Source organism: Rhea americana, unplaced genomic scaffold (genome assembly GCF_003343005.1).
Source record: "Rhea americana isolate MKP2758 unplaced genomic scaffold, rheAme1 scaffold_46, whole genome shotgun sequence".
Lineage (NCBI taxonomy): Eukaryota > Metazoa > Chordata > Aves > Rheiformes > Rheidae > Rhea > Rhea americana.
In genome coordinates, this window is record NW_028186601.1 from 3,291,626 (window position 1) to 3,314,221 (window position 22,596).

The 22,596-nt window shown below is 38.2% G+C and overlaps 1 protein-coding gene across 6 annotated transcripts in view; it reads right to left on the bottom strand.

Annotated features, from left to right (window-relative positions):
• The window catches only part of OXR1 (oxidation resistance 1), a 266,736-nt gene that overhangs the window by 118,449 nt on the left and 125,691 nt on the right, over positions 1-22,596 (bottom strand). For all 6 annotated transcript variants that reach the window (XM_085316300.1, XM_085316302.1, XM_085316304.1 and 3 more), the window contains one exon: positions 15,998-16,194. In XM_085316300.1, coding sequence (XP_085172426.1) covers positions 15,998-16,194 — 197 coding nt within the window. The remainder of the gene's footprint in view (positions 1-15,997; positions 16,195-22,596) is intronic.

Consider the following 22,596-nt stretch of genomic DNA (forward strand, 5'->3'; position numbering starts at 1 on the left):
GCTGCTCTTCCACATTTACATCCCTTTTCTAGATAACAGGATTACCTTATGTTCATATTTATCAATGCTATGAAAATCACAGCATTTAATTATGTGATAAACACAGAGGCTGCCTCTTAAGAATTATGCTTTCAAACTGACAATCTATAGCAGGAATTATAACAGAAGGCATACACTTACATGTGGAGAAAGTATTTCTGCTGCCACATTAATGCAATTGCTGAAGTTAAAATTATGGAAAAGCCAGGAACAGGTCTTTGATAGGATTATACTYGGAGACAAGACCCTTGTCTGCAGATGGCTTTGGTGTGAAACTGTAGCACGTGAGGAACATTACCGTGTGCTGCAGGAAAGACCTGGAGCTACGAGGTTCGTTTCCTTTRCTCCTGCTGATTACTCTGCAGCAACCAGAACCTAGTTTCCACTGCAGCTTGTGCCTCAAGAAGTTTAACTTCAGCGACCAGATTCTGACTCACAAAGTTACTAGAAATCCACAGATGGTGCTCTCACTGCACATCTTTACTTGAAAAGAGGTCACTGGTTTCCAAGAAGGCCACAGTTTACCCTCACAACTGGTACAAACTACTCCTCTSGTAGGTTAGCTTCAATACTGCAAAGCAGTTTGGTTGAATTCTTTCCTGAGCATTGTTCAAGTTTTGTTTTTTAAGAGAAAAGTAACACCACAACACACAAAGGAAATAATTATGAAAAAGTTAACCCAGATTTGAAGGGTCTTTCAGCAGATGTGCACCACCTGGGATGTGCAATGATAAACAGTTTGAGAAAACAAGATAAATTCCTAAACCACACTTTATACAGGTGAAGCAAATTTCTCTCCTATCCTATGCAGCTTGAAGAATAGCATTTTGGTAGGTAGATTTTGCTTAAAGTTTTGATGAAGCAAACTCAGAGTAAACTTCACAGACACTGAGAACTAGGACAGATTTAAACCTCTTACACAGGGATCAGGACTGAACACATCAATGTARATTATATTTGGGTTGTACATAAAATCTATACAATTTTGTACCTACCTCCAACATTAGTTGTTTTTAAGTTACCTGGCTTCCCAAATTCTAAGTAGCTAAGCAGAAGACAATTAATTTAATTTGATAATCATATTAGTAGCAGTGATATTTTGAAGTGGAAAATAGGCTAAGAGATGCCCTGTGGGGTATGCAACTGCACTAATGACCCTCTCTTCCCCCAAAACACAAAGAAATTGATTTGATAGGATGGCAGCATATATAAATCTGCTGCACTTGAAAAAAAAATCTTAAAAACTATCACTAGCCATTAGGAAATACTAATAACCTGACTAGTGTCATGGATAATTCATTATTAATTCCACAAACACTTAGAGGCTACTGTGGCCTCTATCAGAGCACGTGTGGGACTTCTGGATTGGTGTGTTTTCTTCCCAGCTTCAATAATTTCTAATAGGATTTCCAACCAATACAAATTAATGAATGTTGGTACTGCCATTTACTGCAAAAGCTTATTCTGTGGTTAGGAAAGACTGCCCTGACATATCTATACAGTTGTTCTTGTACGGTAAAATCAGAATTATGTGCTGGAAACAGGAACCAGGAATGTTGTAAGACATTAGGGGAATAAACTGCCTTGCAAAGCAACAAACTTACCTGCTGCTACTGTTGGCATTATGAATGCCATTAATWTAACAAAAAGACGTCATTTATTCTAGCCAATGGTCACAGTTACTGAATTTGAGTTTCACGTGAATAGTTCAGGTTACTTCAACAGGAATTTGTATGCATTTCTATATRTATGCAGTGTTCTATACTGAATAGTTCAAAATGAGCTTGTTCCTGGGTTATGGACAGCAATAGGATTACAACTGTACTTTGGACTGCTCTAAGCGGATGAAAACACAGTCTCATGAAGACATCTTTGACCAAGTCACACAAATATGACAAGATAAAAGCACACTTAAACCCTCCCTCTAGCTAACAAATATTAGGGCAGTTTATAAATTATACTCCTATTAACTCCAGTTCACTGAAAGATTAAGTTCAGTTTACTAAAAGAGGCAGGAAGTTTTATAATTTCCTAATCCTGCACACCAGAGAGTGCTCTGACCACTAATAGTAGCATTTTCAAGCAAAGAAAGACACATTCCAAAAATCACAGAAAATAACAGAATAACAGGTAAGGACTGACATCAGCCTTGAGACATGAAGCAGGAATTGTACAATTTATAGACCTTACAAAGAGAAAGCATAATTCTCCACCGTTTGCTCTGAATTTACAGCTGCCCACCAACCTCCCCCAAAAGGGCCAACAGATCTCCTCCTTCTCTCCCTCCCTGCTCCTTTCCCTGAGCAAGAAAAGTAACGTCCACAAGTCCATACAGTCGTTCTTGGTGTGTTYACCTCCTCACGCCCCAGCAAAGCGTAATCTCTGGTAAAGGGAATACAAGCATTAAACTGAAAACATGTTGGTTCCCCCACCCTCCATTAATTCAACAACTTGTCGCATTTCTTTGAGTAGGACGTGCACTCGGGGCAGACTGCTTCAAGCAGTGAATTCCAATTACATTTTAAATGAACACCCRGTTGTTACTAACAAGCATGAATATAGTGAAAAAGGAAATTATTTAAAAATCTTAATTGTTCTGCATTACCTTTATCAGCTCTTCCTGAATACACTGTGCTGTAAGGGATTCCTGTTTATTTAATTTTCTCTTGTTATGCTGGTAGAATGCATGAAAACAGCTTTCTCATTATGCTAATATATCTTGAGTGTAAGCAGAACGTCTTGAAGTTACAAATATCTTCTTTTATTAATATGACTTTTCCCACTAGGGTGGGAGCATTCCTAGAAACTCTCCTACACAAACAATTTCACAGGATATTCACTAATGTCATATATAAGTTAGAACTGGTTTCAAGTAACGTGCAGATTACTTGATGTTAAACAATCTAGATTCAAACTGGCACCAATAACAATTAATACATTTATCCTATGTGTCTCAGGGCTTCATACAAATAACTTTAGACTGTGGTACTCTTTAAAATATTGTCCTGGTTATTCTCTCATCTGTAYGGCATCACAAGTAAACTGGCTCAGTGAGACAGATCCTTCTGCCATTACCTGAGCCTGCCTCCACAAACCCCAGAGAAATTGCAAAGAATCGTAAAAAGGAACCCACTCCCCCCACAAAAAGCAATAATCCCCCACAGATATCCATCACCTTTACTATGGATCTTATAASAGTTATGTCTGAAGATCTGTATCACCATAGAGCCACTAGCATGTGACTGTTTTGCCAGGGAGGAAAAACACGATGTTATATTTACAACAGAGCTCATCTGCAAATAGCTGTTCAAGGGAGTTGCTCTGGCCGCGAGCCTTGCATTTTTATACCATCACCTGGTGGCACTATTACACAGCCTTCCAAATTTCTTTGCTCAGCGTGCAAAATGTGCGTGCGGCTCCTGGGAAGATACACCGTGCTGCTGCTACTCTGGGGCTACACAGAGCCTCTGCAGGAAGGTTTGGGATGGAGGAAGCCTACCGACCCGTACACTGTTTTTTGCTGGGGACTGAGAGTCTGTTCTTCAGTACGCAGCTGCCCTCCCCAAATGGGCATGTTGTTGGCATGCCATCCGGCGAAGAACACGTACCTATATTTGATTTCATGTTGGTAGAGCTAATAGMAATTTACACACACACACTCCATGTTTCTGATTCTTCTGCCTTAAGCAGAACTAGCTGCAGCAACTGAAGAGCCAGGAGGTTTCAGCAGGATAAATGTCAGAAGAAAGCTGTAGTGTTACTGTAAGTGGTTTAAGGGAACTTTTTCCAGGTGAAGATTCTGATTACTGAGTAGATGAAGCAGATGAGCATGAAGATCATGGAACATATTCCTCAAAATGTAAAAATCATTGTAAATCTCTTAATGTGTACCATAAGTCAAAATAGTATTTTTTCACTCTCTCCTCTAGCAAAGACAGAGAAATCTATATATTAAACAAAACAAAAACAAACAAACAAACAAACAAACAAACAAAAAAAAAAACACCACTCATAATGCACATCTCCTATCTGCCAGGTCACAGTGGTAGCAGATTAATTTACAGCTAGCTCATGAACATTCAGAAATGACAGATCGGTGTGCAGTTAAGCAAAAGATAACCTCTTTAGCATATGAAGTTAGGTAACACTAYATATCATTTTGCATTCATATAGAGATTAATTTTGAATGATTGAAAATAAGTGCATCAGTTAGAAAAGCATGACTTCAGTGAAATCTCTAGCAAATAAAAACCAAATTATATTTAATTTTTTTCCACCCTGAATTTACATTATATTCATACAGAAGGCATCCTGACAGAAGGAAAAGGGCAAGTATTAAGTCTACTACTGCGTGGGTACACAAAACATGCTAAATGTACTCCTTTCCTCTCCCCACATGTGTACAAATAAGGGAAAGTTCTGCTTACAGAATTATTTGAAATGTGGTTTCTGCATTTTTACTCATAAAGTAAATTAATAGCATAAAGTTAATTAGTAACAATTCTCCTCCATTTCTTTAAAATTAAAAATGTCTTAATACCAAGAATATGATTGCCAGGAATATTTTTAGCAGAATGCAGAAACAGAAGTACACTGCCTGATTTTAAGAACAGAACATTGGATTACGGTGCCGGGAGGGACTATTTCGATACGGCGCATCATTATCCAAGCTCTTCCCATTGCAGTTCCTCTGCTCCCCACRCCCCAGGCTCCTTCGCATGTGCCCGCACTCCTACCCTTGCTGTGTTCTCTGGTGCTTCACTGTCCCCCTTGTGCTTCACTAACCATGAATTCCCCATAACTGCAATGCTTCCTCTTCCTTGTCTCTAGCATCTTTACCTCTGCAATCAGAAATCCCTTCCTGTACCCAAGCAGAGATCATTAACTCGTGCTTTACCGCAGTAGTGAGCTCTTCCCTACATGACTGACTGCAGAGCCGTGCTTTCTCCCAGTCATGCTTAAAGGAAGGTAGTGACTTCTAACTGAAGGAGACTATCTTTTAGAAGAGCATTTAGTTTTTAAGGCTTCAAGCAATGGAGAATCCACCACAATAGCAGACACATTGCTCTAAAAAAACGCATCTCACATATAGCATGAATGTGTTCTGCTTCAGCTTTCAAACAAATTAYGGATAAATTAAAGACAACTTGTCAGCTAAACTGCATATCTTTCAGCCACATAGTTTCATACATATGGAATCATCTCTCAATCTTTCTTTGCTAACTAATATAGATACATTCCTAATAAAGAATTTTTATTCTCTCTCAATGTAAGACCGGCTTACTAGTTACATTTAGAAAATAATATTAAACAAGCCATTTGCAAGTTATGCCTTACTGTCATTTAGCAAATCCCGACAGAGGAATAAGAAAAGTTAAATCATTAAAAAATATTTGCAGCATTTATGCTTCTTTTTTCTCTTACTAGTATAGACAAAAATGYTTTTTATTTTTAAGAAATAAAATGCAAGCTATCCAAACAAAATTGAAGTAATGCATTTTCAGTCTTTAGCAAATAAGATAAGAAAATCAATCTAATGGTGTTTATGGCAGTAAACAGTGAAGTAGTTGGGGCTTCTACAAGACCACCAAATGCAGAAATCCTGCTCAGTTAATACTAAGACACTGGACAGAACCCAGTCCACCTTTATTAAAGTGGCTTATTAGAAAAATACTGTTCTGGAAGGTTAACTACGATCAAGTGCAATAAGGGAATGCTATTCTGAACTCACGGGATCTGTTCTCGTTTAAAAAGACAATCTTTCAGAACAATCTTGCCATGGAAAAACAATCTGGTTTTCACCCTCTTCCCCTCTTGGAAGAGGCTGCAGCAGAGTGTGAGCTGAACATTTCTCTCATTGCCTACCTCAGCTCTCATACTTTTTACCTAGAAAGAGTTGTTACCCCATCTGTAACACCCCCTTAAAGGAAAATGTAGTAAGTAAAAAAGCCGGACTGCATGTCTTACTCGGCTTGGTTTGTCTTCTAGCAGGCAATGAAATCTTTACTAATAAGAAATTAGGTTTATCTTTTATAACTATCATCCTCTTCTATCTGAAAGTTTTAGTACCTATGTATTYAGCATTAAAAAAAAGAAAACAGGTAACTAATCAACATAGGTTTAGATCAATGTTATACAATGCAAGGAAATTGTTCCACCTTGCATAAAAACTATCAGAGTAAAATCAGCCATGGATTATCCAGCTACAGTCTCACTGGGGTTAGCAGGACCTTYTTCTACTACAGCAGAATTTGGGTCACGTTGTTGGATCATTTTTAGTTAGCTCAGAATCAACAGTGGTGTCCCACAGTGTTTTCGCAGGATTCACAGTGCACTTGCTTTCTCTCTGAGATTCTAGCAAWTCTCAGTACACATCTAATGGTTACCTTCAGCACCTGTGTTTGAAAGTCTTGACCTGTGAACAATCAGTGCCTCATGTTTTATCCAAATGGTAATTTCTTGTTCTCAGATAAAACATTTATARTTTAATCTGTGGAATGAGTCTAAGGTAATTCTTCAAACATTGTTTAACCTTCTTAGTACACTTAAGTTACATATTTTCAAAAATGACCTATTTTCACTCTCAGACTTATTCAGAGCAGAAATATCAGAATCTTGGCAAAYTAATGAACAGCCAAGCTCGTCACTGTTTTACATACAAATGAAAAGGGAACAACATAATTTAAACTGCAGGTAAATCACAAAAACATTTAATTACATACCCAAGTGGTCACACATGCTCATACACCTATAAGCAAATGTACAGCTAAGGTGGCTGCAAAACTGCAAATCAACAACTCTTCAAACAAATCATGCTTGTCGTGTTTTCTCTGGCAGAGGAAATACACAGTCATTCTGTCTTCTGCAAACTAAAAGATTAAGAGACTCTCTCAAGCATATTAACTAGAGTCACCGGAAACAGTGGGCTGCTGCCACTATTTAGTTTTCATGAACATATCTGGCCAATYAGTATCCAAATTTATAAAAAGAATTCTTTCATAAATGTTGAATATTTTATGCTTGTAAAATTTTTACATACTCCTATGTGCATACTAATGCTCTGTAAATGAGGAAAGCTCAGCAATATAGTAACTCCATGACAAAATCCAACTGTTCTTCATAGCCCAAGAAAAAAGAATCAAGGCTTGGCAGCAACACGCAGTTCCCACAGGACTTTGGAGGGAAGAGTGTAACAACAAGACATTTTGTTAAAATCCAAAAGGACCTTCACAGCAAGCTATTCTAGAGATGACCCTAACTGAGCAGCTCTGCCTCCTGATAGATTGTTAGATAAATAAGAATGAGRTGCAAAGAAGGCCTGAAGTCATCAAAGGCCTAAACTTAGCTGAAAAAAAGAAAAAAATGGCAGCAGAAGAGGAAGCTTTTAAACCACTTATTTGGAATCTAGTTTGGGCTGTAGAGATATTTGGAAGCCTCTTATGTTCAGGACCCAGAAAGATTAAATAGKGGGCAGTGTCTGTCCCAGTACGATAGGAAAGGCTAGAATTTGACCATTGCCAGACTCGGGGGAAAACAATCTGCTTGTAGGGCAGGGAGATAGTTCTGCCCTTTCAGCTCTGGCCACTCAGCTCCGACACAGGTGCCAAACTTGAGAGGCCGACAGGGACAGGGACTGCTTGCGCCTCCTGCACCAGGCTCTGGTACAGCTGGGGCTTATCTCATGTTACCAACTCACAACAGCAAGTCACAGATTTGGCCCTGTCCCTCTTTAGAAGGGATATTGTTGACAAGGGAAGAGCTGTAGTCGGGAATCCAGAGGAACATAAAGCTTCTCAGGTCAGCAAAACACTTGCTAGAACTGGCGGTGGTTACTGTCTCATGCTGGTTCCTGCAGCACCGTGACTGCATTAAAAAGGAGGAATTAAGAGAGACCATCTTTTAGTCAGTCACTTTATTCAGAATTGACTTCTGCTTTATTTTAGCAAATGGAAATACAGTTATTCTAGAATAAGCGACATCAGAATTTGATCTTACATGTTGTTCTCACATATACTACCTTGTAAGGAAGGAAACTTGCTGGCTTTGCCATCCTAATGTTGGCCTCAGAGGGAAGGGAAGTCAACTGCCAAACTGTGACTAACTGCAGTATTTGTGCTTTGGTCCTTCTCAGAAGGTCTTTTTTCATCCCTCCATGCTTCTCTATGGATGAAAAAAATAGTTTGAGATAAAAAAATAAAAAAAATGCAAAGAGACTGGAGCACTGATATTCAGCTTGAGTTTCTGATCGCTACTCAGATATCATAGATTGCACAATACTTACATGGAGACCAGAAATGACCTCTAAAATAGAAATAATAGGTTGTTCTAGAAACAACAAGTTTTCTATGACATTGTAAGATAAGAATTTGGAAACACTAAGGGTTTTGGGGGTAATGAATTAAACTGTTTTTTAGAAAAACCATAGATTTTTATAAACGGTTTAAGTGCCTTTTTAGCTGTATAACATTATCAAACTATCTAGAAACTTCACATTTGACTTAAACAAAATATGAATCATCAAAATAGGTGCTTTGGTTTGTTAATATTTCCTCTTCTCATTAAGATATATACCAGAGAAAATAACTAGAAATTAATTTACACTCCATGCTGAAGACTGCAAAATTTTTTAAGCTTTTTTAAGCTGTTAAGAAGAGCCTTCTCTGTCAATGAAAGCTGCAAGATAGGAACAGCCCTATCTTCAAGATAGGAACAGCCCAAAGCAATGTCAGTACATTGCATGGAATTTCAAGTTTGAGTGTCTCAATACACAAATAAAAGCCACTATCAAGAATTTTATTGGAAGAGAACTTCTTAGTTTTTCATCTAAGCTAGAAATCAATGGTTTTCATTATTTTAAATCAATTTTTTATTTAGAAAATCAGAATGATTAAAAGAAGCAAAAATCTCTCTAAAAGATGTTGATAGATTTCAAACAACATTCACATTTGTAATCAAAAGATTTACAGGATAAATAGATCTCAGGAGATCTCTAGTCCAACTTCTTGTTCCAGGCAAGGTCACCTATGAGATCAGACCAGATTGCTCAGGATTTTATCCAGCTGGGTCTTGAAAACCTCCGAAGAGGGAGACTGCATGACCTTTCTGGGCAACCTGACCCACTGCTTTACTGTCCCCATGGGGAAAAAGTTTTCCTTACATCCAGCTTAAACCTCTAATTTCAAGCTAGGTCCATTTTCTGTTCTCCTCCTCCCATGCACCTCTGCAAAGATCCTGGCAGTATCTTTCCAAAAACCTCCTTGCAGGTACATGGCAGGCTGCTGTGAGGTCCCCCTACAGCCATCCTATCTCCAAGCTGAACAAACCTAGCTCTCTCTGCCTCTCCTCACAGGGAAAATGTTCCAACTCCCAAACATCTTGGTGGCCACCATCTTTTGAGTCTGATGGTCCAACCAGTTTTTCTGATTATCATCCATCTAGACCATTATGCCCCAACTTCGCTACCAGGATGCTAGTCATGTCAAAATCCTTGCTAAAATAGGATAGATTGCATCTACTGCTCTCCTTTCACCCATAGATCTTGTCATTTCATTACATAAGACTATCAGGTTTGACAAGCATCATCTCTCCTTGGTAAATCCATACTGACTAATCTTAATCACTTTCTCCTTCATGTGCCCAGAAGCAGTTTCAAAAAGAACATGATTTTCTTAGGGACTGAATAGCCTGTAGTTCCCTGGATAGTCCTGCTTGTCCTTTTTGAAGAGAGACACAGCATTTGTCTTTTTTCCAGTCATCAGGGATGTTCCATGATCTCCACGAACTTTCAAAGATGATATAGAGCAATGACCTCAGCTAGCTCCTTGAGTACCCTCACACACATCCCTTTGGGTCCCATGAACTAGTATGGGTCAAGATTTTCTCAAGGGTCCTGAGTCAGTCCTCTTTTGCTACTGGTAGTTACCCTCCTCCCTGAACCTTGTCTCCAGGCTCAGAGGCCTCAGCCTCATCTGCATCTGCTGTCACTAAATCACTCACCCATCTCAGCAGTGAACCCACACTTCCCTCGTTCATTCCTTTGCTGCTAAAAGAAAGTCTCCTCTATCTCACAATACTCAAAAGACAAGTCTCAAAGCACATTTGAGGTGTAAGAAGTCATGTCCTTTCTACAGTCATGGTTCGCTATACAAAGATAGCTCTCCAAAGAGAGACAGACTGGCAGTTACCCAACCTGTATCATCCCGGAGCCTAGAGGTCAAATCAGTCTTTCTTACTCTCTCCAGAGATTCAAACTGGAGAGGATGTACTATTGGTTGATCTTGCAAGTTGAGAAGCTTGTCTATAAAATTATAAAAGATTTCAATTTTGTTCCCATGTGAAGCAGGGAAATTATGAAATCTTGAAATATTCCTCAACCAAAATGATTCACCAGATGATATGAGAGCAATCCATACGATTAAAAACAAAACCAGGATGCTTAGAAAAGGGACATGCTGAGATGAAAGGACATTAAAGAGCATCACTTTTCCAGTGGATGCCACCTCTATAACCCAGAACTAATTTATATTCTAAAGGTATACAGAGTATCTGTAAAGGACAAAAGAAGGGTACGACATTAAAAAGTGGCTTTTAATGGCTCTGCTTTTTAAATTCTAAAATAGAAAAACAAAGATATGAACAAATGCTTGCTTGCTCATCCTGAGTAGCCATGTGATGCGAATCACTAATAAAAATGGTCATGAAAGGTGAATGAGTAAGAATTTGCATAGTTACTGTTGCTATGAAAGCCACTTTCTGTATTATCCACATGTTGCACAAATTATTTCACTTTGCTTATCACTCACAAACAGGTAACGAAGTGCCTGGAAAACAACATCCTTCCCCCAAAGTTTCTGAGACTGTATTTGAAAGGAAGCAATTTGAACAATGTTTCTCAAAAAGCAGTGAATGTTCAATACGGAAATTACAGATGCATTGAACAGGACAGAGTCAGAATCCACAAATGTGTGTGAACTGCATCTGGACCCACTGGGAGAGAGTTGGCAGCTTCATCTCCCATCTGTCCTTCACTAAAAAGGGAGAGAATACAGCTCAGATTTACAGCTTCTGCTGTACCTAGCTGCCACTTACCTGCTTACAACTTCTAATATATTTACCTATGTGTCATGCTCTGCTAGTATTAGCAACAAACATCAAAGGTGAATGGAAAAACTACAGATTTGTATGAATAGGGAAAAAAAATGTATATTTGGAAGCTACTGGAGAAAAAATCTTATTCAATTCTGCAGAAGAGAAGAAGCAAATATATTTAACCACCAAGTGATAAGAAGAACCTTTCAAAGAAATTTTTGGGAACAATTCTTTGCAGAAAAATGTCTCTGAAATACATACACTAATTATTATCAGAACAAGTCCCATCAAAGAAGTAATAAGGTATTTCAGTCAAAAATGAAACCTCTAAGAGCAGGAAGGAACTTCAGCACTAACAAAGAAATAGCCACAACGGGATGATGTCTGCCTGCCAAATAAGACTTGTGCTTATTTTTTTAGGAGAAAGCAAAATGAAGTCCCTWACTTTGTTTTTAATCAGAGATTTCAATAGCAAATGGTCCAATGAGATAAGCCCTATAAGATTCTCTGTTTGTTTTTTTAAGTAAATGTATATTTTCAAGTGCAGTAATTTTTTTCCTCTCCAAAAGGAAGAAAAAGGGTGCCAAAGCTCCATCAAGATAAGAAAATGCTGACATAGGAAACTGCCACTCTAACCGAAGTTATTCCAGTCACATTATGTATTAATATTGCATAAAAAACAATTTTATATTAGCAGATATTAGCAGTGTGGCACAACATAAATTTAGTGATAAACATTATAAATGTGGRTAAATTCACACTTAAATCATTTTGCGCTGATATGTTTTAAAGAAAATAATAATTTTAATGGAAGTAGCTTGGAATGTATGTAGGCAGAAATAAAAAGAATCTACTGCATATGTAACTATCATGTAACACATAACTGATATTTATTTATACTTCTAAAYTACTATAAAAGTCGTGACTTAAATGGAGTAAATTTGTAATGTGAGTATACAGAAATATAGTACCAGGGTGAGTTATAATTGTCTGCTAAACAGGAATTCATTCGTCCTCATTTAGTTCTCCCTTCTGTAAAAGGAGAAGCTGGTTTATTACTTAATCTCTTTTAAAAAGATTTTGTGTCAGATTTCCCTGTAAAATCTTTCTTTCTGTTAAACTGTTTAGTGCATTAATAATAATCCTTGTGACAAGTCATTACTTCTATTTATGGACCATTATATTCTTTGGAAGATCCATCTTATTTTCGCAAGAATACACTTTGAAGTACTAAATTAGCAGTAGCGMCTAAACTAGTCACTGCTAAATTTAAAGTGACTACCCAGTGAAACATAGACTCTTGCATGCAAGACTGGGAGAGCACAAAGAAAATCTGGCTGTTCATATTTGACCCTTTGCATTAACTAGGAGTGACCTGTTCTGAAAACTTAGTCAACTAATATGTGTTCATTTAATACTGCTTACCTCCAAAGCATTATTTCTCTTCCATGGTGATTTTATATCCGTATAATTCCACTGTTCTGAAAATGTCCACATTCTAGGAATATAGTAGTATAGAGTTCTAGCATTATCAGGCCATGATAATGCTAGTAGAAAATACTTTATTAAAATAGTTTTCTACTGATCTCATTTGTACAAGAGGTTGTAGAGAGAAAGTTACGCTTTCTTTTTTTTGCAAGTGGAACAAGAAATATTTTTTTATAAAATGCACAACTGGAGAAAGAGGATTAGGGAACCTTGGCTATTAGCATTTTGATCCTTCGCATTTCCCCCAAATTGCTGTTTGAATAAGATTTTTAAGAGAAAASACAGAACATTGAAATAACATGCAGCATGTTAACAACATGCATATCTMTGCACAAAAATATTCTGAATACACTGCTAAGTGTTTGCAGTTGAACCAGTAATACCCTCCACTGGAGATACAGACTGTGTCAATGAAAGACGTCTACTGAGGTAAGTTTATAGTTGTCTTCAAAATGAAATAAGCTGTCCTCGCACAAGCCTATATGACAAGATTTGCACTAAGGCTTTTATGAAAGTACAAGGACATACTATTTAAAAATTGCTTCATTTTCCCCCTACCCACTCACCCAATACTGTACTGTAACAACATTTCTAGTATAAAATAATGTTCTGCTTCACAATTTCTATTACCTGATTCCTAGAGTCAGGAAAATATGTTAATGTTACCGTCGTCATTTCAAATAATTGATTTAGTCCACACCAGTGTTGTAGTTTTATTTTAATAGCAAATAGAACAAAATGAAGCCTTTTACATCTACAAAAACAGTATTAGGTAGAGAGGCAACATACACTTKGGGGCATCTAAGTTTCTTACAACACAACTTTCATGGCTAGAARTAGGACCCAGAGAACACTCTTCAAGTATGTATCTTTGTAGGGTAAYGTAGCACAACATTAGATACTTAAGTCACCATAATAAGCTGCTGAATGTATGTCCTGAGGCTTCATACCATCAAGAGGCCTTCAGCTGGTTCCCACATGGAAYGCAGTTGTTACGCTGCAGCTGGTCTAAGCGGAGCCCAGCTAAGAGCCAGCTGCAGCCTGGACATCCCACCAAGCTGATACAGCCTTATGGCTTCTAACTCAGGGGACCCCTGTAATACTCCGTTGTATAATGCTCTAGTCTACTTTTCAGAGTGCCGAAAACCTGAATACTTACTTTTTCTCCTTCACTTCAGAAACAAGTGGCCTGCATTTTGAAGTGCCTGAAGCATCTATAAAGCCTAATTTTAGTTTTTTATTTTTAAGCATCTTGGGTGCTCTTCCTCGAGTTCTCCAAACAATTTTATCCAACCCACAATGCAGACTGTTTTTCCTACAGTTGCCTTATTAATCTAGGAGTTCCCACTCAATTTCTTCACACAAGTTCACCACTGAAGGTGCAGCAGCCTTCCTGCCTACTGAGCCTGCCATATGGAACGGTTATTTCTCCCCCTCACCGGATCTCCATTTTCTATTTAATTTCATCTGAGCACATATCTTTTCCCTGTTGCCTCTTCATCTCAGTCCTTCTCTCACTTATATATTTTTTCCTGCTTTTAAACACTGCAACTGCACTCATTAAGTTTGGGAAGCATCTGAGATGCAATTTGTCAGAAAGATGAAATAGAAAATAAGTATTTTGTGGGTGGTTCTTTAAAGTAGAAGCAGAGCTGATGAAATTTTAAAATCTCTTGAAATTACCAGGATACTCCTTCCTTAATACACATTCCACTTCCAGAGGTCCTAGGCAAGTCTATGTGCACATAAGGTGAGATATAAAATTAAAAAATATTTAGATGCTACAGAGTATGAAGATTTCAGAGCACAATCTGTTAGACAATTGGCTAGAGCTGCTCACAGAAGCTGAGAGAGTGCATAAGCTGCTAGGATTTTTTCTGCCAAGCATGCATGTGCAAGGTGAATGCTCGCATGTTTTTGGGCCTGTAAAGCAGAATGAGGTTTACAGGAAGCACTTCAGCGATCTGAACATGTATAGTCCTACAATGATGTCAATATCCAAAAAAAGATAGRTTTTTTATCATTTTGATTTTACTCTTTCCACAAGTTGATGAAGTAAGGCTGGTTATGTATCTCTACAGAAATAAATTTAAGCTGTGTGGTTAGCACACATTAAATATTATGGGCAATGGTTAACAAATCAGGCTGACCTTTGAAGTTAAGTTTTAATAGGAAAACAATGCTGAAAAATGCATTTTAAAACATAAAATATGCATATTTGTACATGTCTAAACACATATTCCATACTTCTTTTAGATATCTAGATTTGAACTCAGCTCTTGTATCTATAAAGTGCTATGAAAATTATTATCATTAGAATTACTGAAGGAAGTTGTTAAGAAAAATTAGACTAACGCAAAACATAAGTGATGTTAGTTTACTCAAGCAACATTAGTCACCATAGCAAACACTATCATTAGCTAGTTTGGTTTGAGGTTAAAATAGTAGAATACTGATTTTAAAATGAAAGAAGCAAAGCCAGCTGCAAGCATCAGATTTTCAACACATTTTCTTAATCTATTTATCACCATAATGATTAGCTCATGTTGCTTGATCTTGGACATGGATGATTTTAGCAGACAAGAACTTGTAAACAAGGTAGAAACAAGGTGAAAACCCCGTGTAAYTGTATTAGGTCAGCAACAGGTTTAATATGGTTGTTTAAGCTACTTAACAGCCTAACTGTACACAAATCACATCACTAGAATCTGCTGTTTTCTATTTTAGTGTCCCTGTCCAGTCCTGCTGTGTCACTACATTCATCCTCACAAAGTTACAGACTACTCYGTAGTTATCAAAGGAGTCAGTTAAGTCTCAGTCCTGAAAAGATTTAAAAGGAAGCAAGACATGAAACATTTGGTAGAGCACCTGAAATGGTTTTAGGACCTCTTAGATGCTGAAATCTCAGAAGAATTTCCAGAAAACCAGTATATTCAGCAAAAAATACCCAGAACCCCCTAACTAATCCTGGCTACTCTGCACCGGAAATACATCACACTCAACAGCCTCCTCCTCCAGACTGGAAGTCCTTCTAGCCTTCTAAATTATCACATCCTAAAGTCTAATGCAATCCACTGTCAAAAGTGATTTCTTCCTATATCCTTCCTCCCAGAATTGCTTCCACGTTTTATTCAATAGGTTTTAAGAGAAAAAAATTGCCGAGGAAAACAATTTCTGTAAACAGTGCAAGATAAATAAAGCAGATTAATCCTTAAGGATAATTGGACATCAGCATTAAGATATGACAACTTAATGCTCATTGTGGACATCAGTACTCCTAGTAACCAAATACAATTAGCCAACGGAAAGAAAACACAAATGAACAGGAGGACCTTGTCACTTTAAAAAATACATTTGAAATTTTCTGTGGAAAAAAACTCACCAATGGTGTAGTATCTCTTCAACTCACTCCTCCGTGGATTGCGCCTCTGTGTATTTGTGGTGTTGTTCTGTTCCTCCTCAGAAGTAGTCGTCTTAGTGGCAAGCAAAGATTTACTGGGTTGAGGTGTCTGAGCTTCAGCTGCCACTGGGTTGCATCCTGGCCCACTAATATCCACAGACTGGGACTTCTTCTTTAATCTAAAGATATTTAAGGCAATGAAGTATTACTAGTCTTCATTTTATAGGCATATTACGCAATTCGTTTTATTTTATATAAATCAAGACCAGCACATTTACTGTATGTCCCAGCAGAACTCAGAACAACAGCAGTGGTAAATTAACCTTGTATTAATTTCTTCGTACACCTCCTGCTAAATCAGTTACAATGCACACATCTCACCCTCCTACCATTCACGTGTAACTACACATGGTAAACTGTCCTCAGATCAACTTGTTGGGCATTTGAACGGTCAGCTGGCACTTCAGAGAAGCTGTGATACCAATAAACTAACCTATAATTTAAACTGATTAAGTTACCTGGCTTAGATTTCCAGATGAAGGTGGTATAAGGAAATTAAATTATTCACACAAAGTTGCTGAAAGGCCCCAGAACCAGGAACTGACTTCTGAACTTCTGAATTCAGTCGTAGCTCTACAACTGCATTTCTGAACTCCACAACAATTTCAACAGGCTATTTCTCACTAGATTCAAAAGTCCCACTATGAGTGGTTACCCCAGATACCACTTTGTGCACTGCAACTGCAGGTTCTGGGAAAAGGAACAGAAATTCTTTCTCCTGTAGATTAAATCAGCAATATTCCACTTGTTACTGGCATTCAGGTATTAAACGCTACCCTCTGAGCCTCACCATCCAACCATTTTTTTATCTATTTAGTTGTCCACACATCCAGATCATAACATCATAATTTGGATACAGTGGGAGACAGCATCAAGGTCAAGGTAAATKACACCATTGCTCTCCATCCTCCCCAAATCTAGTCATTTTATCAGAGTTCTACAGGAGAGTTACAAATACACTTTCAAATTCCACTCAGAGTGATGGTGAGTAGACTCAATATCACAGTATCGCCGTAGTTCTGGTGTCTGCTTTATCTCTAGTAACATAAAATAGAAGTTATTATGCTACTGGAATTATTAGATAATGAAAAATGTTCTGTTATGATGAAGCCCACTCTATATAATCATTGGATTTTTTCAAAGCTTTTCTTAAATTGTTATATATATAGCTGACTACTTGATTTGGTCCTGGAAATAAAAGATATTTATGACATTGCAGTGCCATATTGATTTGAGATGAAGGGATCATAATATTTCTGGAATTCTGAAGCAAGTGAAGTAAAATGATGAAGTTTTGTATTGCCAAGGGACAATTTTATTAGGATAATGATTTTATACTAACAACCTCCCTCTGAACTCTATGCTTCCTTATTTTTTAAACATTTTCTCCTTTTATTTGTATTTATTTGCAATTAAGTAGCATGGATTACTGCTCTGAGAATGGACTACACCACTTTAAGCAGAGATGAATTTTTTTTAATATTGTAATAACAGTGACTGCAGTTAGTAGACTGGAAAATCTTCAAGTCTCAACCAAGCTCTGTAAGGAATGTTAAAGTATCAAAGTGCATGTAGAATTTAATGAATGCCATCATGAAGGTGAAATTACTACACTCATATCTGGCATTGCCAGTCCAGGGAAAGGACTAGCAGTTAGAAAGTTAGCAGTTAGAAATAAATGTGCTCACTGAGAACCTTTACTTATACCACGGTTGTCGTCTTCAGGCCTGGCTGCCAGTATTGGAGGCAGCCCTTCACAGCTCCTATGCGCCCTCACGGGAAGGCAAGGACCTCATCCTGCCTGTGGGCTGGAAAGGCTGTACAGGCTGAGCACAGGTGTTCATCCGGACGGGCGTCTTGTCCCAAACTGTGACAGCGATGGAAAGAGCAGAGGCACGTGTGCAGTGACACCTGCCCGGGAATCCTTCCAACTTCAAGAGACAGATGATGAATCTTTGGTTTTAGCGGCTTTTCTAATTATTTCCCTGGTTCATCCTTAATTACATAAGCAAAGTCCTGAGGTGACAGGTTCTAGTTTATCTATGTTCTTCATTTTTGTATTAGGCTACAGCAGCCATAGTAGCTCATTTTTAAGTAACAGTGACATTGTGAGAAACAAAGAACTCCACATACATTGACTCCCTACTGACAGCTCCTGCTCTTCCGAGAGCCCTGTAGGCGTGGGAAGAACGGTTTGTCACTGTGATACCGTCTTTACTCTGAGGATATGAGTAAATCTTCACTCTGAGGATCTTGGTCAACGGTCCATATTTGGCATCAGTAGGGACATCATCTGGATCAGCTTAGCATGAACTAACTGAACACTTCTGGGAACATTCATACATAGAGAAATCCAGACAAGACTGAAAAGGACATCACTGTCTGTGATTAAAAATAGCTTGAGAATTATGGAAAATTGCTAGATATTTTGCTGGTATTCAAAATGATGCTCTAGAAAGTGAGGTCTTGTTTCGAGAATTTCCAGATTTAAGCCTGGAGTTAGACAAAAGTGCTTACCTAAAGTGAAGGCTAGAGTATTTTCCTGACTTTGTTAATATTGAATTGTGTTCCACTATGATGTTAAATGTTGCTGTGTCATTGAATATACCATATTTTAGGTAAGATAAAAGAAAACTAAAACTCCTTGCCACCTGAAACCTTTGAAGGTTTATAGGATGCCTTTTGGGAGCAAAATCACCAATTTTCAAGAAATATCACCCTACCTATTTCTAATACAAGACTCTCATTGAGCTTTCAAAAAGGATACAGCGTGTCTTGCTTCTGTGGTGTGCAAAATGTTAGGCAGAACGAAACTATCAAGTGTTTGATACCTCCAGAATTTCAAAGAAAAGCAAGTGAGGTCTAAAGATCAATCAGTGTGCATATGCCCTGTATTATGCCAATGTACTGCCACTGAGAAAGATAAGCAGCTGGTGAGCTGAAGTAATTATACAAATGGAAACATATCTTTATGATATACATTCCAGTTTTATTACTTTCTAAACCACCAAGGCTGCTGGAAGGACAGTCCAATTAATAAAGTTGTGAATTACAGTGTAGAGTTAGTCAATTAAAATAGCTTGCTACACTGTGGGGAATACCAAGTTGTCAAAAAYGTAGTGTGTTCATTCTTCTGGAATCATATAAAGTGATAATATCTGTCATCTGAACAGTGAAAATGCCCTGTGACCTTTTTCAGGTGACTTGTGATTAATTAAAGACTGAGTTCAAATGCCTACAGCAAATTAATGTGCAAAAAGGAAAAACAAAAACCAAGACCAATCCTTTCAACACTACTCTTGCAATGAAGAAAACCCTAATAGTGAGAYTTCCACATCCATAGGTACTTGAGTACTAAAATTAAAGAATAGAAACATGAAAGAAAAGTGAGTTTGCACACTACTGTCAAAATTACGAACTGTTCTTGAGAGAMTGTGGGATGGTGCTCTTTCTGCCAGGAAAGATGGAAAGATACTGGGTCTGAATTAATCCAGCCTCTGAGATAACAGGATCATCTGAGTAGAACACAGGTTCAAGTAAGGACAGAAGCTTAAAGGAATRACTTGACAAAAAACAAGCAACTCATTCAAATACAGCTTTCTTCAGGCCACTTGGACTGTATATTCATACAGTCACAGATGAGGAATAGGTCTTTTGGGGGAAAAAAAGTACAGTAGCCTTTAAACTACATCTTCGGTAGACTTCAATGTCTTGCAAGGGAAGCCTCAGTTCTACGTACGTTTTGAAGCAAAACMCAAGAGAACTGCTTCGTTGTAAGCCTGACCCTTTTGCAGCACCTTGCTTTATTGTGAGCCATGTGTTGTTTGTTTGTTTGCTTTTGGAATTAAAGATGCACAGTCAGTCTGTAACAGGATTTACTCTCTGACTGAAAGGCATCCGAACAGGAAACGCTTCAGGATCACCTTCCTGGTTTCCTGCTTTGTTTCAGGCTGTCTGCTTGTAGAAAAACAAATACAAGATGGAAGAAATAACGTGGCAAAGTTCATTTAATCTTTTAGTCTATGTTCTCCACGGCAGCCTTCAACTAACTTTTGAACAGCAGGCAGCACAAATCTCTTTCAAGATAGCTTGGTCTGCCCTGAAGTGACCCTGCTGCAGTCTGGCTGCAGACAGCACGCCAGCAAGCATTTCAAAGTCACCATGGCACTAGCATGACTTGGAAATGCACATTTGACAGGAAGGACAAAGTGCTAACAGGTCTGAGACTTGAATTAGAATGGGCAAAAATATCTTTGTAACTATCCGTAAATCACAAGAGTTCAAGGGAGGGAAAACTAACAAAATATATCCAAAAGAAAAAGTTTGCAGCCCTTTAACAGGCAACAGTTCCCAAGATGGTCATTACTGCTATCTTGTGAGACAAGGTGGTGGTCTCATCTGAGTTTTAAAGCAGTCAGGCATCTCCACAACAAAAGCTGTAAGTTCAGAGGAAAGACTAACATGAAATGAGTATGAAGGCCCTAATACTGACCATTAACTGCAATAATCCATCCTGAGTTGAAAGAAACAAAAAGATAATAATCAAATGCCACTGACTGCATCTGAAAATGCAGTATTTGTTTGAAACATAGGTTATTGAGGGATTGAACAGCACTTCATTTTTAGAAAGCCACATCACAACATACATTTCACACATCTGCTTGAGTCACTCAATTGGACTATGGTTAGTATCCCTTAAAAAAAATGTTCCTTACACTTACACTCCCTGCGTTTTCCTTAGAACGGGTGTCACACACTCCATTAATTCCAGCTACAAGAGACCTTCTGCACAGTTTTCCTCTCCATGCTTCTAACCTACCAGACAGAGGCAGAAAGCTCAGATCTGTCTCTCAATATTCTGCCAAGTTACAGATTGCAAAGGATTTGCTCATTTAGCTAATCCAGGAGGAACATGTGTCTCCAAATTCTATGATATGCCATATCTGTAAGTAGACACACACCGACTGGTGTRTATAAGAAAGGGGATATTTTTTAATTTAGGTTTTATTTCTCCTCATCCTCTGCATACAACGCAGAGATCTCTACTGCATCTTAGAAACAACCCAACAGATGGCTCCAGCTTTTATTTCAGCCTGACCAGCTGGCTCCCTGCGTCCCCCAGCAGCACCTCCCAGGAACAGGTCACTTTGAAAGGATTCTTAGTGTTTTCCTCAGGGGGGAAAAAAACCAACCTCTCTCAGGTATTCAGGCATCAACCACCAAATGCTGTAAGCAGTCAGTACATATGGAAAGGCATGAAATCCTGGTGCTAATGAATTTGCTTGGAATTCTGTTACAGTTTTCAAGAACATTAGGATTTTATCTTTGTCATTCAATATCATAGATCTACCCATGGCTTGTATTAGGAACTGAGCAGTGTGCTGACATTCATTATACTTTTTCATTTTATAATTGCAAATTGATTTTTTGTAAAGCATCATGGAAAAAAAAGACATTATCCTCTAAACAGATCTTGAAAGCAGCTAAAACAAGCATGTCTGGCAGCCCAGTCCAAAAACAAATAAACAAACAATAATACATTTAAATCATTTATGGTGGAAACAGTCAGGCATACAAACAATCCCAGGGGCTAAGAATCCATGCAAGTTGATCTTTGCACATCTGTAAGTAAAAGTCCCTTACTGCAACAAAGATTTGGAGGAAAGTCTAATGCATTCTTATCTACTGAATATAAAAAGATGTCTCTGTGCCCCTTGTGACTATTCCAGGAGTTTTAGTACTTAGTGGGAGAAACAAAATCATCTATTTAAAGAGTGACACTTACACTTCCGAGATCTATTTAGTATATGTGGTATCCAGGAATGCTCAGAAGAGCTAGTTATGAATTTGATTTCTTTGCAGCAAGAACTGTGATTTAAATCAATGCTGACAGCCAGAATTCATCTGAATCTTGAGAAGTGTAAACTTGTTTTCCTTCTTTTTCAACACAGCACTGCAAAGGTCTGACAACTTAACTGCAGGAGAAGGCCTAAAAAAATGGCATCTATACACTGGGAGTAGTTTATTTCTCTTATGAACACCGTATTAGTGCAGYAGAGAAAGAAGAGTCATCGTGGCTAACCCTACAGGACCTACAGAGTTTCATACACCGCTGCCACCAGCATCCCTGTGTCTATAAGCAAAGTGACAGTGTCTTCGTGGGAGTTGCACAGTATCATGGTCTCCCCTACTGTGTAACACCAAGTAGGCTTGTCTGGCAGCACGAAGGGGCTATCAACACGCTRCCTCCCTCTCCATCTTCATACAAATCTGCTTTTGCACAACATGGCTGGCATTTTTGGACTCCCACGGCAGCAGCGATGTATTAGGTGACAGGCTTGTGATTTGCTTCAGTTATTCTAGTCAGGGTCTGTTTACTGCATGAGGCCTCTTCTGCATACTTGTAGCATGAGGCGATGCCCTGGAGATCTGCTGAAACCATTTTTGTTTAATGCTCTCGAATACCACCTGCAGCTCTGGCCATCCCCTCAAAAAAGAAGGTTACAGAATTAGAATGATAC